General features: G+C 34.8%; 1 protein-coding gene across 2 annotated transcripts in view; it reads right to left on the bottom strand.

The window, feature by feature from the left end:
- LOC141521988 (formin-1-like) overlaps positions 1 to 18,462 on the bottom strand; it is a 402,521-nt gene that overhangs the window by 21,248 nt on the left and 362,811 nt on the right. For both annotated transcript variants that reach the window (XM_074235036.1, XM_074235035.1), the window contains 2 exons: positions 7,910 to 7,961; positions 2,151 to 2,300 (listed from right to left, as the gene is read on the bottom strand). In XM_074235036.1, coding sequence (XP_074091137.1) covers positions 2,151 to 2,300; positions 7,910 to 7,961 — 202 coding nt within the window. The remainder of the gene's footprint in view (positions 1 to 2,150; positions 2,301 to 7,909; positions 7,962 to 18,462) is intronic.

The following is an 18,462-nucleotide window of genomic DNA, read 5'->3' as shown; positions in this document are numbered from 1 at the left end:
TGTCACTTTGAAGCATGGTGAGTTCCCATTGCCTCAGCAGAAAGACAATTAGTCCGGTTGGAATGGGCAACAGAGTTCACTCCTCTGGCAGAGAGAAAGTCATTAATTTGGTGTACTCTGGCATTTCAACAGTCATTAAAATGAAAAAATAACTGATTTATTTCTCTTCTCATTTTGATTTTTTAAAAAATCTACCCTTAAGGTTCTATTTCAAATAGTAATTTGACAGAAAGTCATCAACTAGAGGCAAAGAAAATGCTACTGGATTTTATGACTAGGGTTCACATATGGAAAATCAATGACAGGGCTACGCTATCAAAAAAGCAGGGGGTTAAGTGTACTATCTTTCATGGGAGATTTGTAAATTCAATATTCATCTTAACGAATTGGTACAGTGGAAATAGAACTGGTTCAGATATTGTGTCTGACATATTACTTGTGTGACTGTAGGCAAATCACTTGAACTTTCTGAATCTCAGTTTCCTCATATGAAAAATGAAGGGATTGGACTAGATAACCTCTTTAGTTCTCACTATGTCTAGAGTTATCTATATTCCCAAGAGTATTAATATCATGACGGCAAAAAAAGCAATTAATTGAATATTAGGATTTTGCTGCAAACTTGTTGTCTAACAAGAGTACCTTAATTTCTCTCTCAGTTGCAATGGAGTAAGTTTATTTAGTAAAGCTCTTGCCTTCATAAAGCAGGGCAGGGGGAGGGGGAAGGGAAAAGGGAGGGATAAAAATCTCTAACATTGTTTCTTAATAAAGTATTACAAGAATACCAAATAGTATTGCCAGTTAAATCATTAGATTTAAAAAAAAGTACTTTAATTCACAAAGAACAAGCATAACCCCAATGAAGAGATGTAAGAAGATAACTCCTTTCTCCCACTTCTCTGCAAAAGTGGGAGGTCTATGTGAATGGACTACTACATATATTTTCAGATATTCTGATGTGTTCTTTGACTTTGCTGATTTTTTCATCTACTTTTTCCCTTAAATTTTGTTGTTATATGGGACATCTAGTAAGAGGCAAGGACAGAATGTAGGAGGATATTTAGATAGCATATAACAAACTACATAATTATTTTTTTAAAAAAAGCACTGTAATTAACTAAAATCCTCAAATTTAGCTTTTGCAAAGATGTATACAAGTTTTCTACTCCCCAGGTACAAAATCATGAGCCTGAATCTCATTATTTTATAATTTCAAGGTTACAGAAAGGAGGGAGAGTCAGTAGGGTTGAATAGGAATAGCCTTCAATGATTATTTAGCATAGATGCCATATGGAGGAATAGCTTTCTTTACTTTTGGAGACTTCTTTTTTTTTTTTTCACTCCTAAACAACTTGCCTAAACATCTGTTTTGCAGGAGTTCAGACCTGCTTGACGTCTGGACCAATAGTACTCCTTTAAAAAAGATGGTAACCTGCTAGAACTAGTTACAGTCAGGGAAACAGGCAGGGATGTTCCCTGTGGAAAACACAAGGCAAAATCCAATCTTTCCAAGTAAGAAAACAAACCGAAACTGACTTCAGGCAAGGTTTCCTTCTGCTTCCAAACTAATAAAATCAAGAAGTTTCAAGGAGACCTAGCGGCATGCAGTTTGATGTCCTGAGCAGGATACAAGGAGTCAGAAGTGGTGCTGTAAATTCAGTGTGGGGCTGCAGCATTGTGTTAAGTGTGGCTTGAGTCTCAGGGACTTCCCTTTGATGCAAGTTCAGTATATTAATGGGAAAAGCATTCACTTTTATTTGTCTGTACTGTCTGCGACAGCAATACCACCTCATTTAGGCCGGTCCAACATGAGAATGCCCAGAGAAGCAATCTGTTGCAAATTAGCACTGCTCCCCTTTCATTTTACTAGCTAGTAATTGGAAGGGGTTAAGAAAGTGTAACTTATCAGATCATGTGTATTTATCTGCGTGTGTGTGTGTGTGTGTGTGTGTGTGTGCGCATGTGTGTTTGTAGCAAGCCTTCCCTGAATTTCCCTATGCACCCCGAGGCAATAATCTTTCCTTGATATCCACTTGATCTGAAAGCAAACACTGACGCCTATGAAATATGGGAGTGTAATTTGTTAAGTTTGGGAAGGCAGTTTCCCCAGACTCCTGAAGGGGGTATTAATGACTTTATTAGAACCTTACCTTTCCTTAGAAATATTTTTACTCTCTCGCTTCCAAATGGTCTTGAAGTCACTGCAGAATTCATACCACACCATAAACACATAGTTGGGTGTGATCTCCTTCTCACCGGACTTTGGCTTCATCCCAAAATATCCTACTGTTGTTTCAAAACTGCAGGAGAGAAGAAAGATGAGAGAGGAAGGAAAACTGTCAACACATAAACCCACTGGGGGATCTAGCTTTCCCGCAAGTCTGCTTTCTGACTCAGTAGCTCAGGCTAATAATTACTGTAAATGCTCTTCAACCTTGGGGAGTATTACAGCCCTGACCACCAAATATGACAGTCATCAAACTCTGACTGTTTCTTTGGGGGTGTGATTCTGGGGTTATATCTTTTTGTCTAGAATTTAAAAAGTATACAATTCCTCTGAGTGTGTGTGTGTGTGTGTGTGTGTGTGTGTGTGTGTGTGTATGTGTGTAGGGAGTAGGAACAGAGTAGAATAAGAGGGGAAAATTTTGAGTATCATTCTTCTCCCTCACACCAGATTCAAAATCATGACAAATGGGGTACTTAATACTTAAGTAGGCATAAATAGATGTAGATTCTAATCCTAAACTCTGCCATTAACTAGAGGTCTGATCTTGGCTCATTCCCTTGGGTTCTCTAAGCCTCAGTTTTTTTCCTCTGCAAAACGAGGGGATTGGACTACATGATGGTTATGTTTTCTTGCAGGCCTAATATTCTATGATTCTGCTTAGCCCATTCAATATCATAAACTGATCAATCAATTCATATAGTGCATGTGGCGCAACTGAAGTCAGATTTGCTTGGGAGCTGGAAAGATGTCTGGGCTGAAAGAATATCACCTGTAGAGATGTAGCTAGAGAAAAAACTGAGGCTTCAAGGAAAATAAAATCTCCACATCTCACTGATCTTTTTGGGTATTCTTTGCTGTTCAATTTTTTTTGGTTGGTCTAACTCTCTCTGACCCCATTTGGGGTTTTCTTGGCAAAAACACTAGAGTAGTTTGTCACTTCCTTCTTCAGCTCATTCCATCAGGAAACTGAGGCAAACAGGCTTAAATGATTTGCTCAGGAACAATAGCTAGGAAATATCTGAGACTGGATTTGAAATCAGGGAGAGGACATTTTCCAATTCCAGACTGCACCACTTAGCTTCCCTTTTGCACTATAGTCTCAATTTTCTCATCTTTAAAATAGGGATAATGCCAGTACCCACATACGAGGCTCATTTAAGAGAACCTATCTAAAACACTTTGCAAACCTGTAAAGTATGATATAAATACTAGCTATTATAAGCAGCTAGGTGGTGTAGATGAAACTCTGAACTTGAATTCTATCTAGTCTCAGAAAAATACTAGGTAACTTAGACAAGTCGGTTAATGTCTCAACCTCAGTTTCATTATCTGTAAAATGAGGAAAATAAAAGCTCCTACCTCGTGAAGTTATTATAAGAATCAGACATGTATTTTTATAAACTTTCAAGTACTATATAAATATTAACTATTTTTAATAAGAATTACCTAGGTTCCTCAAGCTATCATTCTTTGAGTAAATACAAATAGGTAGTCAATTTTTATTACTAAACTTAAACTCTACCCTTATTCATTCCCCATACCTCCTTTTTTCCCTCAACAAGTACCAAAAGGCTAATTTGCCAAGGCATATTTCAGTAAATGGACCTATTTCCTGGGACACTGGAAAGTAATCAAAGGAGTTATGGCCAGCAAGGTTTATGACTCCATGCTCTATCATCTTCTGCAGGCTCTGCATTTTTGTGGCCATTCTGAATATAGGACTTCTATTGGGACCCTGTTCAACAGTGATTATAAAACTCTAAAGTCTCTTTACTATTATGATTCATACTTTCATCTCATTTTCAATTATTGAGCAATATGTATCTCATAAGATTTTTATCACATTTCACAGATGAACTGCTAATTGATTCCATGGCCATGGTTAAGTGAGATCCAAGCTAGAACTACAGCTCAGAGGCCTATAAATTCTTTTTGCTTCTGTAAATAAAAAAAAATCTGTTTTTAGTTCAAATTAAAAATGATGGTCAGGGGCTTTTACATTTTAGTTATAAGTACAGTAAGGGAGCAAATCAATAATGTTAGTGGTTTCCTAAGAGACTGAGTCTTATAATTTTAAACATGCATATTTAAATAACTAGAAAAACAGAAATAATAAAAATGAAGAGGCATTGTTGTTTTTTCCTTTTCGAATCAGATGCAAAATTTTAAGACTATGAGAATAAAAATTCCTAGGAAATCAAATTGCATTACCATGGAAACAAGTCACAAACCAGATAGATAAAAACATGGAGGAGTTTAATTGTGGAAGATTTGGAAGATGTAGATTGTTATATCTAGAAAGAAATCCTGGAGATTATCTTATTCTAGCCCCTCATTTTATAGATGATGAAAAGGAGTTCCAGGTTAAGTGAATGAATTTTTCCAATTAGTTATTGGCAAAGATAGAATTAGAATCCCAGTAACTTGGAACCTATTTTTGTTATTCTTTTTTTATTTTTAAAAAATTTTATTTATTTTGAATTTGACAGTTTTCCCCCCTCAATCTTGCTTTCTCCCCCACCCCACCCCCACAGAGGGTAGTCTGTTAGTGTTTACATTGTTTCTATGGTATGCACTGATCTAAGTTGAATGTGATGTCAGAGAAATCATATCCTTAAGGAAGAAAAATAAAGTATAAGAGATAGCAAAATTATATAATAATGGGTTTTTTAAAATTAAAGTTAATAGTCTTTGGTCTTTGTTCATTGTTTAAACTCCACAATTCCTTCTCTGGATACAGATGGTATTCTCCATCGCAGATACTCCAAAATTGTGCCTGATTGTTGCACTGATGGAATGAGCAAGTCCATTAAGATTGACCACACCCCCATGTTGCTATTAGGGTGTACAATATTCTCCTGGTTCTGCTCATTTCGCTCAGCATCAGTTCATGCAAATCCTTCCAGGATTCTCTGAATTCCCATCACTCCTGGTTTCTAATAGAACAAGAGTGTTCCACGACATACATATACCACAGTTTGTTAAGCCATTCCCTAATTGAAGGACATTCATTTGATTTCCAATGCTTTGCCACCATACTAATTTTGCTATTCTTTCTATTACAATTCCACATCTCTTTGTCAAGTGGAATAGTAATTTAAAAAGAAATTTATTTTTCTGCTTTAGACAAGTAATTTTTATAAGCTTTTATGGACTGCTGCAAAGTATATAAAATATTTCTTATTAATTTTTCCCTTCTATTATTTCATATTTATTTAGCACATTGTTCCAATAAAGAGGAAGGAGAGAAAAGTTACCTCCTTCCTTACAAGCAACATGAGACAAAGAGACAAAAAGCAGAGTATTTGAATGGATCCACAGACTACTGATGATATTATAAACATTCAAAGCATTTCAGGTTTGGATAATGGCTGGATAATTGCTGTTATCACAGGGAAGGAGAAAAACATGTCATCTCTGAGGTTTCAGTTTCCCAAGATGTAAACAGAATCTAACCATACACAATCATTGTCCCCTTCCCTGGGATTCTGAGACCCCGTTAGCTAACACTTACTGGGGTGAAAACTAAAGGGAATGCTGAATTTCAGCAATTCTGCCTGTATGTTTTGGAAACTAACAGCAAATGTACCTCTTGAGAAACCAGAGAAAATAAACTTTTGGAAGATGAGCTAGTTTGACTAATCCCTCCAACTTTACCAAAGACCAAACATTTGATCTGAGCCAATCTTTGTTTTTCTTCTCAAGGAAAACCTAGAAATTAAACTTACAATTATCTGAGAGGTGTAAGATAACAAGTTCCAAATACAATATACTTTTCTTTCAGAATTTAATTTCAATAAATACTAAAGCTGACCACTGAAAAGAATCTTAAATAAACTTTAATGTCCAAGTAATAACTAAACATAGTAATATATTTTTCAAGAGCAGACCATTAATCTCTGATAGACAGTAATTCAAGGAATAAGGATGTATTTCCCATGTCTCATAGGAGAATGATAATACTTGAAAGCATCTTTCAACTTCCAAAATTGAATTTCTAACTGTATAGTTTGTATTTATGTGATTCCTTTACAGCCCTGAAATTAATCTCTTAATTATCTTCTTTCTTTCTTCTGCAATTTCCTGTCTGATTTATATCCTTTTAATTCAACCAAAATTTTGGCATAGATAGTGACTGTATCAAAGATGCCCCTCTTCCAACAAAGTGAATTGTTCAATATTTTCCCTTAGGCAAAAATCCCAGGGAACTGTATTTACAGTGTAAAATCCCACACTGGAACACGTTCACTTATTGTTTTCCATGTATGCCCTTCAGAAACTGCTTAGGAAAAGCAAATATTCTCTAGCCTCAGAGTAAATTGTTTCTCTTGAGGATAAAACTGAAGAATTGACCAAATCTCACATGAATATTACAACACTGACCACTAACCTCCTTTCAAGACGGCAGCTAAACAATTACGGTTTCCACATTAAAGATGGGATCCTATTTTTTTTCCATGTCTATCATGAAAACTAGACCACCTTCACCACAAAATCACAGAAAATGCTGACAATGGCAATTTATGGGTTCACGCAATAGAGCTAATACACTGCGGCAGCCTCACCCACTAAGGTGGGTCTCTTTTCTTAAAGCTTGACCAAATACAACAAACTGAATTTCTATGCTGCAAGTAGCATTTCTAAGTGTTCTTACAGCAGGACCTTCTTGGGATTCCTTACATGAACAAAATAACTGCACCGTAGAGCAAGCATATTCCTTTTTACACTGGGAAATACAAGGATGACATACATTCCAGGCAAAAGAACCTAAGACAAACTCTAAGATAATAAAAATAACTATACTCTCCCCACCAAAAGAAATCATAAGGGTAGAAGAATTATCATACCTAGAAATTCTATATCTAGAAAACTGAATTTTCCTTAAAGTTCCTACCCCACATTGCACCTATAATATGAGCAGGTACAGTGGAAAGATGACTAGATGACCTGTCTTATTAAAAAACAAATGGAACCGATACTTTTTCCTATCCAGTGCTTGGAAATTAATAGGTTTAAAAAAGTCTCCAGTTGCTAAGACAGAAACTTATATTATCAGCATGGAATAATAGAGAGTGTGCTGTACTTTATTTTTCTAATGTCCAATGTTTTACTCATCCCATTTTTGAATGCTGTGGGAATCTTGTCCAATATCTACAACAGCAAAGACTTTCACAAATAATATGCTCTTAATTTGAGAATTTCTAACCGTTTGATTCCTGCTTAGTTTTACCCAAAGTGTTGAGTAGCTTGAATTGTGCAAAAAGAATAAAGAATGCTCTTCATAGATGTGTCTTCTGAAGGGAATAAAGACATTGGATATTTAGAGGTCTTTTACCATCCCCCAACCACTTTTTACATTCTTTCATCTTCAAACTATCTTTGTTCAAGATCAGAGGAAAGGAAGGCCTTTAAAAAAAATCATTCCTTAATACTATTCATATTGATAAGGAGGGAAGCAGCCACTAAGTATCTTTTTGAAAGATAGCTATAGTCTGTATAAAATACAAAGGGAGGAATGAAATCATATGGCTGGTATTGGCACTTCTGAAAATATTTGGTTGCCTTCTTAGAGTTTCTAATTCAGTCTCCAACAAATTATTTTTTTTTCTTGGAAGCTTTGTCTTATTGGTACTAAGAGAATGATTCTTCTAGTGAAGAATGAGAACCTGATTGGCTACTTACCTTTTCTGAGCATTCTCCAAGTGGATTTCTTCCATTTTATGCTCTCCTTTTGCTGTGAAGGAAAAACAATTATAATTACCAAAAAACTCTTTATCTTCTACTATACATACTTTCTTTTTATCTTATGCTCAAGAGTTTATAATTTATCTCAAAAAACCCCTAGAGAGTTCTTAATTATAATATCTTTCCTGCCTTTATTTTGAGTTGGTAATTTTCCTTCTCTTTTTTTGGAAACAATTGGAGTTGTGACTTGTCCAGGGACACACAGCTAGTAAGCATCAGAGGATGAATTTGAACTCAGGTCCTCTCAACTCCAGGCCTGGTGCTTTGTCTACTGTGCCAATTAGCTGCCCCTGAGTTAGTAACATGGAAAAACATGGTGGAAATGGTCTGTGGAACAATTTTGCGACTCTATACCACTCATTCACACATTCAAGCTATCCAATATATATTCAGTATTCAGTCTATTCAATATATAAGTTTGTTACACACCTACCAAAATGTCAATAGTATACAAGGTTTTGGGTGTACAAAAACAAAAGTGAAGTACTTTCAAGAATCTTACATGCTACTGGGGAGACAAACATATACAATATATAAGTACATTCAAAATAGACACCAGGTTAATTTAGCAGTGTGGAGTTCTAGTTATTATATGGAATAGTCCCCATATCTAAGCTGGTAGTTGAGCTGAGTAAAGAAGGAATCTAGGAATGCTAAGAGCTAGAAGTAAGGAGGAGGAAATTTACCCCAGGAAAAGGAGACAGTCAGTAAAAAGGCATGGACATGAGAGATGGAGGAAAACTAAGAAGGCCAGTTTGACTAGACTATCATTCCCTGTGATAACTGGCCAATGCCACCTTCCCAGCAGATTTTCACATCCTTACCTATTGAACATCAGCATTAATTCAGCTGTTTCTATCACTCCACCTTTCCTATCAGTATCATTAATTAAAAATCATTCTTGTAACTATTGAAAACAAGTCCATGTTCATTAGAAATTGACTCATAGGATGTATCTTTCTCTTTTGGGGCGGGGTTTGCAAGGCAGTGGGGTTAAGTGGCTTGCCCAAGGCCACACAGCTAGGTAATTATTAAGTGTTTGAGGTTGGATTTGAACTCAGGTAGTTCTGACTCCAGGGCAGGTGTTCTATCCACTGCGCCACCTAGCTGCTCTGAGGATATATCTTTCTCTGAGCTCAAATGCTTCTCTCAGTTGAATTCCTGAGACATATCAAAGGAGGTTCATAGATGAAATTAAAGAAGAGGAAGAGAGTGTGTGATCAAGAAAGCAATCACCATTGACTGTGGATATCCTGTTTGCTAATCTTGTCTCAGGAGCAAAATCTTCCTTTCTCTTGTACTGCATGCTGGGAATTCTCCCAACTGAGAATTCTTTAGGCACTATTTGAGAATTCAGCTTCTTGGAGAAGTCATCTTGATATTTATATAATACTTCCAATTTTCAAGGATCTACTTTATATGGTCCTAGTTTAGGCAGTAGTAGTAGTAGTAGTAGTAGTAGTAGTAGTAGTAGTAGTAGTAGTAGTAGTAGTAAGGTAACTAAGTGGCTCTGTGGGTAGGGCCTTGAGTTTGGATGCGGGAAGACTTGAGTTCAATTCCTCACCTCAGCCTAGATTACATGAGTTACATGACTCTGGGCACATTATTTAAGTTCTGACAGATTTGATCTCCTCATCTGTAAAATGGGGATAATATTATCTACCTCAGAAAGCTGTTGTCAAGATGAAAAGAGAAAAACAGTGTAAAAACCTTTGTTAAACTAAAATTACTATATAAATGTTAGAAACTATTAATATTGTTAATCATTCCAGACCAGCATTTCCTCTTATTCCATTAGAAGTATGCCAATTTAAAATTGGAGCTGAACTCATAAAAGCTAAGACTGAGTCATTTGGTCCAAATCTCTGTTCCTGATATTCTGTTCTTATAGTTCATAAAGGTAGAGACATTAATTTTCATCTCCTCTACTACCTTGCACACCACAGAAAATATGACTGAGTTGACAAAGCTCTGACTAAAAAATGGAGATAAAATGCCTGTATTGGCAACCTGAGAGGATTGTTGTGAGGAAACAGTTTTATTAAACAAGTGGGAGGTGACATCATGTTTGTATCTGAAATCAGAGAAATGTGAAAATAAAAGATCCCCTTACCTTTATTCAAATTACTAACTCAATGTCAACTATGAAGAATGATAATTAAATAATTCCTGCACAAAAAAGATTGTATCATATTCCTACTTCCCCCACTGGCAACTCTCACCTAAGCTCATCTGCTTGAAATTTAAACATGACTTTGAAAATAAACATGACTTTGGTTAAGCATTTCTTAAAAAGTTGAAAAGTTATAGATCTCTCTTCCTCTTTTAAAATCAAATATTAGAAATATGGGATTCTACAAATCTTTTATCATATAATAAATCAGTTTTAAATGTTCATACTTTTCCACTTTAAGACTCTCTTAGTTAGCATCCTAGGGCTGAATGGGGTCATGAGTAAGCACTTAGCTTATCCCATTTGAGAAAATGGTATATTCTCACCTCAACAGATATTTATCTTATTCTTTAAACTAATGGAAGGCACATGATATTATTCAAGATCTCCTAATGATAAACTATGATTATTTCAATTCTTCTAGAAATTCATGGTCTTATGACCTAACTATGACAATATACCTCTAAGCCTTTATTCACAAGTGACATACTAATTTTTCCAACCTCAAAAAACTACATAACCTCATTAAAAACCCTTCCAGTCTACAAATTTTTCCTAAACTAAACCAACTTTTCATCCTCTCCCTTGATAGGAATCTTAACTGATTCCCTTTTAAAATTTTAACATTTATGTATATATATATATATATATATATATATATTTAACATTCATTTATAAAAAAATCTTAATTCTCATCATTGAAACTGAAAGTCATCATAGAATATAAACCCATGCTAATGTCAAGTTGAAGACAACTTTAATGTAGTAAAAAGAATTAGTCATACAACTTCCTTGAAATAAATACTGTTTATATTTTAGATGTTGTTTTATATATTCTGATTATGAGTATCCCTCTTGCTTTTTTAAAAAAAATATTTATTTGAAGCAATGGGGTTAAGTGACTTGCCCCAGGTCACATAGCTAGGAAATTATTGTCTGAGGCTAGATTTGAACTCAGGTTCTCCTGACTCCAGGGTGGGTGCTCTATTCACTGTGTCACCTAGCTGTCCCGAGTATTCCTCTTCCTAACCAAACTTGATGAATTACACACATTTTTAAAGTAGAAAGATCAGGAAATAAATGCAACTAATAAAATAACTGTGATGAATGACTTTTATTTTTATCGTAGTGCTAAACTGAAAATATGTTCCTAATAAATAATTATTGATTGGTAGGGTCATTTGAAGGTATAGTAGGAAAGAATTGGACTTAAATTCAGGAGGATCTTGGTTCAAATCACACCTCTAAAACTTATTGATTATGTAAGGTGGAGCTTCTTCTAGAATTATGAGAATTAAACAAAATAATGCATATAAAATGTTTTGCAGACCTTAAAGCATCTTGTAAGTGATCACTATCATTACTTTTCTCATTTTCATTTTATTATCATCTCATCATTTTTGCCTTCTTAATAAAGTTTACATAAGGATTGTCTTGAGACAAGATTCTAGCCTGCTATTATTCTTTTATATTTAATGTTCTGTGGACTATTATACAAGTGGATAAAACTTGTATAGTTTTTTGGTAGTTTATTAAAAGGAGTAAGATGCAAATTATCCTCAATAAATGCAATGAAAACTAACAGGATAATGAGGATGATCTGTACTAAATACTAATTCCATATTGTATACATTTGATCTCATCGATATTTTGATATCTGAATTTTGAAAGTCCTTTATTTCATTTTATTTAGAGGTATTCATTTTACATAGTGATAGATTCTAATAGATCTATGTTCTAATAGATCAATGTTCTGTTAGGGAAATATGGGCAACACTTTATTTGTGACAACAGTTCAATTCCATGACAGTTTATTGACTGCATTCTCCTGAATATCTTGAGGTCTGTATTTGTATCACTGGGATCTGTTGCCTTTCAGGTGATGAATGTAGAGAGCATATAATGTCTAACTCTAGCTATTGAGGCATACTTTACTACATATTTGATTGGGGCTAAACTTTTTTAGTCTGCAGTGATATATCACAGTTTCTACCAATTCTCTATATAACTCGAATTGATCACTATTATTATAATATGACATACTAATAAATAGTATAACAATGAGAAGCTTTTACTAAAGGACTTTTAAGTAAGCAAGCATCATGTGTATTAAATCAATAATAATTATTGGTAGAGATTATTGAAATCAGGTCTTCTAATTCTCTCATTTGAATAATGGGGGCATTCAGGCCCAGAGAGATAAAGGGATTTTTTTTAAGGTCATGCAAATAATGAAGAGCAGAGCTAGATCTCAAACTCAAGTCATGTGCATTTAAATCCAGTGGTATTTCCATTATATCATACTACTAGAGTTGATACAATTTCATTATTTTCAAAATACATCTGTTGTACTACTAATCCTAAGAATAATCACCAGTATTTCAAAAGCTTGCTTTTCAAAGGGTTTTCTTTACAAACACCCTGTGATGTATGTAGTATAAGTATTATTATCCCTATTTTACAGATAAGGAAACAGTCATATAGAGGCTAAAAGGATTTACCCAATGTTACGAAGTAATTTTGGTTATCAGAGAAAGGACCAGAATCCAGACTTTTACTTCTAGCTAAGAGTTCTTTCCATTAAATTATTTTGTCTTCCCATAAATCAATACAATCTCTACTCCAGTTGAAAGAACAAACCAACCAACAATCCAAAGCTTAAGTCTTACTATTGGTGGGTTGTGTCCTGATCTTTGTAAATGGGTGTGTGTGGTATATACCTCAATAATCAAATGGTGGTGGATATATTCCTCAGAAGTTCCCTTTACCATCTGACTTTGACAACTGAATTAGATCATCTCAGACATTTGTATTTTTTCTTAAAGCTCTGCATAAATGCCTTCAATCACTTGTTTCAGAATGCTTGTCCCTCTGTCTGATAAATTCTTCTTATTGCAATTTCAGTCTGTGTGTATTATATTGTTTTTGGTAGAGGTGGGCAAACATTCTTTACATATTTGGGAAATTCAACTCATAGATGAGAATAATGATGTGAAGAATTTTAATGATAACACTATAATTTTCTAGTTCTATAAAGTTTTGTGGCTTTTCAAAATGATTCCATAGTTATATCTTATTTGATCTTCTCAACAATCCTGGGAGGTGATAAGGGCAGGTATTATTATACTCATCTTACAATTGACAAATCTGAGTTTTGGAGAATATCTGCTAGTTACAAAGCAGAGCTAAGAATTTAGGTCTTCTGATTCCCAGTGTACTGATCTTTTAACTATCTCTGGCTACCTAATAATCACTGGTTCTGAAATCTTTGATCTGATTAATTGGATAGAATGTTTATTAGATCAGATGGAATGTTACACACAATAGTGAGCCATACCCTAACCACCAAAGCATGAAGACTGAGTCCTATCCACCTTAATTCTTTTAAGATATAAGGCTATTTTTTTTAAATGAAAAGAATACAACAGAGGTACTAGTCCTTCTTGACCAATCCATACACCCCAAATCCCTCAATTCAAAAGACTTAAATGATATGGCATCTCTTCCTCATCCATTTAGGAATTGGCACATTTAAACAAGAAAAGAAACATGGGTAATAAGGTGCAGAGGAAAGAAAACTCGAATGGGAGTCAAGAGATTTAAGTTCAAATCAGTTATGCAGTTCATTAACTGTATGATATTTAGCAAGGGACCTCTTCAAGAATGTAAATTTCCTTAACTTTGTAATAACAAAAACAATAGCAATAATGACAATAATGTAACAGTACTGACCTCCAGGATCATAGATTTAAAATTGAATAATTTCTTTATTTCAAGGGTGAGAAAACTGAGGCTCAGAGAGATGAAATAATGAACTCAAAGACACAAAAAGGTGCTTAAGACAGTATTTGAATTCAGTCTTTCTCACTCCAACTCCAGAATTCTACCATACTATACTACTTCTCATTATCATAACTAATTAGGAAAAAGGAAATAAAGAAGGAAGCAAAAAAAAAGGAAGAAAGGATTTATTAAGCATCTACTAAGTTCTTTGCAAATATCATCTCTGATCCTCACAGTAAATCTAGGAGGTAAGTCCCATTATTATCCTCATTTCACAGTTCAGGAAACAGTCAAGAAAGGTTAAATGATTTGCCCAGGGCTACACAGGTAGTAAATGTATGAGATTGAATTAGAATTCAGACCTTCCTGAATGCATTCTATGTATTGTGCAACCTAGTTGATCCTAACTGATACAAATAATCATAATTCTCAATAGAAGATTCAATCTATTACAAAATAAATTTTTACATGGTATAGTCATCACAGCCCCATTTTTATACACATGGGAAATAAAGTTATAATTATATGAGGTGTTCAGGTTAAGGAAATTTAAGCATTTAATGTCCTGAATGAACTATTCAACAACTTGATTTTCAAAAGGACACCATTCATATCCTGAAAGTAGCTTTAGAAGTGAGTTTCTTTTTTTGCCTTATTTATATATTTATTTTCATCCATATGCACAAGTATATTTTTTAATGTACAAAACTTCCTTCCACCCTCTCTTCCCACCCCCTTCCCCTCAGTGGTGAACAGTCAGGTTAGCATTGAACATACATATTTTTGATAAACATGTTTGCAGATTAGTTATTTTCAGTATGAAGAATTAGGCTTAAGGAAAAGAAATACATAAGAGATGATTTTTATAAAGTGTTCATCAAATTCTGAAGGGTCATTTTCTTTTTCTTCCTCTGGATTGGGATAACATTTTCCATAGCCAGTCTAATATGGTTATCCTAGCTCTCTGAACTGCTGAGAGGAGCTGCTTCCATTGAGTCTGTTCATCTCACAATGTTGCTATTAATGTGTACATTGTTTTCTTGGTTCTGCTCCCTTTGCTCAGCATCAGATTCTGGAAGTCATTTCATGTATCTCTAGAGTCTGACCATTTATAGTTTCTTATAGAATGATAATATTTCATAATATTCATGTACCATAACTTGTTTAGCCATTCCCCAATTGATGGGCATCCCCTCAATTTCCAATTCTTTGCCACTACAAAAAGAACTGCCATGAATATTTTCCCTTTTTGATAATTTCTTCTGGATATAGACCTAGAATTGGAATTACTGGGTCAAAGGTTTTATTGCTCTTTGAGCATAGTTCCATGTTGCTCTCTAGAAAGGCTGGATCTGTTCACAACTCCACCAGCAATGCATTAATGTCCCTATCCTCCCACAACCTCTCCAACATTGATCATTTTCCCTTTTTCTCATCTTGGCCAATATGGTAGGTTTGAGGTGATATCTTGTTGTAATTTGCATTTCTCTAATCAATGATTATTTGGAACATTTTTATATGATTATTTATAGCTTTAATTTCTTAATTTGAAAACTGTCTATTCATATCCTTTGACCATTTATCAATTGGGGAATGACCTGTAACCTTATAAATTTGATGCAATTTTATACATATTTTAAAATTGAGACCTTTATCAGAACTCCTAGTTGTGAAGATTGTTTCCCAACTTTCTGCTTTCCTTCTATTTTTAGCAGGATTGATTTTATTAGTGCAAAACCTTTTTTTAAATTAAATATAGTCAAAATCATTCATTCTGTAGTTTATAATCTCCTCTAATTCTTGTTAGGTCATAAATTAAACCCTTTTCCATAGATCTGATGGAGTATTTCTTGGTCTATTAATCTATCAATGGTACCACTCTTTATGTCTAAATCCTGTACCCATTTTGACCTTATTTTATTATAGGGTGTGATATGTGGATTTATGCCTAGTTTTTGCCCTACTGTTTTCCAGTTTTCCCAACAATTTTTGTCAAATAGTGAATTCTTATCCCAGAAGCTGATGTCTTTGGGTTTGTCAAATAGTAGATTGCTGTAGTCTTTTACTGTGGTTTCTTTTGAATTTATCCTAATCTGGGGTGGCTAGATGTTGCAGTAGATAGAGCACTGACCCTGGAGTCAGGAGTACCTGAGTTCAAATCTGACCTTAGACACTTAATAATGACCTAGCTGTGTGGCCTTGGGCAAGCCACTTAACCCCACTGCCTTGTAAAAAAAACCTAAAAAAAAGAATTTATCCTAATCCATTGATCCATTGCTCTATTTCTTTTCTTTTTTCTTTTTAGATTTTTGCAAGACAATGGGATTAAGTGATTTGCCCAAGTTTACACAGGTAATTATTGAGTATCTGAGGCCAGATTTTAACTCAGATCCCCCTGACTCTAGGCCTGTACTCTATTCACTGCAACACTGAGCTGCTCCCATTGCTCTATTTCTTAACCAGTACCAAACAGTTTTGATGACTGTCATTTTATAGTATAGTTTTAGATCTGGTAGTACTAGGCCACCTTCATTTACATTCTTATTCATCAGTTCCCTTGCTATTCTTGACCTTTTGTTGCTCCAGATGAATTTTGTAATAATTTCTTTCTAGCTCGGTAATGTAATTATTTAGTGGTTTGATTGTTATAGCATTGAACAAGTAATTTAATTTGGGCAGAATTAGTAGAAGTGATTTTCAAAGAAATTCTTTTTATTATGCCAAACATAATTAAGTCCTATTTATGGATAGCTGTCTGTACAGGCAGGTGGAACCAGGGAAGTAGGATGGGGGAGACTGGACCACTGTCTCAGAATTCTTTACACAGTCTATTACACTTTAATATGCCATGGTTTATAGACCTGATGTGGCTGGTATAAACCAACAGGATACACAGTAAAGAAGTTGTTTTAATTATGGTTCTACAAATAGGGATGCTAATGAAGAAACAAAGGGAGTGCTTTTCCCTTCATGTGGTATCCATCTGATATTACATCTTTTCTTAGAAAATCACTGTCTTATACTTTCCAGGAAAGAAGAATGTTCCTCACCAGGCGTCACAATAGCACAGCAGTGATGGGGAGGGTGTGGGGCGGTGGGGGGGGGGGGAATTGGAGAAGAGGGAGAGGAGAAGGAGAAGGAATAGTTTTTCTGAGGCTATTTTAGAGGAAATAAAGAAAAAGCATAATTGTAGACTTTAAACCAGGTAAGGAAAGTCTAAGAGGCATAAGGGCAACCTTTCTTGTAACTTTCATACCTCTCTCCTAAGAAAGATAAGGGTATAGATTAGGGTTCTAGCAACCAATACCTAATGAATAGGAAAACAGATCGGAAATGTTATTCATTTGCAAAGGGAACTCCTGAATGAAGAAATTTCTCCACCAATGCAAGTAAGCATCTTTTTTAACAGCTTCTAGTAGAAGTTGCCTAGATCATTGGTGTCAAACTGAAATAGATACTGGGTCATTCAACTGCACATAAGGATCACTACAGGTCTCATACTGATTTTAAAAAAAGTACTTGGGGCAGCTAGGTGACAGTGGATATAGTACCAGCCCTGAAGTCAGGAGGACCTGAGTTCAAATTTGGACTCAGACACAATCATTAACTAGCTATGTGACCTTGGGCAAGTCACTTAATCCCACTGCCTTGCCCCCCTCCCCCAAAATTACATACTAACATCATCTACATTCTATTCTAGTATTTATTTTATTAAAAGAGTTGGAAAAGAAGAGGAGAGGGACAATGGTTCTCAAGGTTGCAATCATGGGGAGCAGAGAAAGAAAAAAAATCCATTAAATAAACCCATTAAAACTTTTATTTGTATTTATTTTTAAAGCAATAAAATAAATAAAACTTCACTAATATTCACTGGAATCTTCTTTTGGTCTATTTGCTAGATATTATGTAAGATACATGGGAAAAGAGTGATAATTCCACAACATTGAAGGGATCGATGGAAACCACCTTCTAGTATATTTGCTTTCAGCACATGGTGACATGTTACAACATTGTCAAGTTACATGAATTAATGAATTATCTAATTTTAACTAGACTAATCCATACAAAATAGATAAGTGGTTTAATAAAGCTGCCTGTTTAGCAACCATTCATGGGGTAGAGCCAAGACAGTGAAGTAGAGAAGCACTGAGTTGAGTTCTCCCAACATTCCTTTCTAAATTACTTTAAAATAATGCCTCTACTAAAATTCTAGAATGGATTAATAAACAAAAAGTCAAAGTTGGACATTCTTCCAGTCTAAGTCAACTTAAGAGTCCATAAAGAGAGACCTGTGACACAAAGGAGAAGGATGTTTTGGAGCTTCTGTGGATGATGTGTCAATAGTGGAACTAGGTAGCAGTGACTGAAAGAGCAGCAGATTTGATAGTTCTTGTCAGATATGGTAAAAGTACCTGGCAAATGGTCAAAAAGAAATTGCAGAGTTTATCTATGCTAGCCTTGTGTACAAGATCAGACAGTGTTTGGCAACTCCCTTGCCTTTACTTACTTCTGGGTCATATTTCTAGGGCAAAGA

Source organism: Macrotis lagotis, chromosome 4, assembly GCF_037893015.1.
Source record: "Macrotis lagotis isolate mMagLag1 chromosome 4, bilby.v1.9.chrom.fasta, whole genome shotgun sequence".
NCBI classification, from domain to species: domain Eukaryota; kingdom Metazoa; phylum Chordata; class Mammalia; order Peramelemorphia; family Peramelidae; genus Macrotis; species Macrotis lagotis.
The sequence above is the reverse complement of the archived record's forward strand: the minus strand, read 5'-3'. Positions and strand labels throughout refer to the sequence as shown.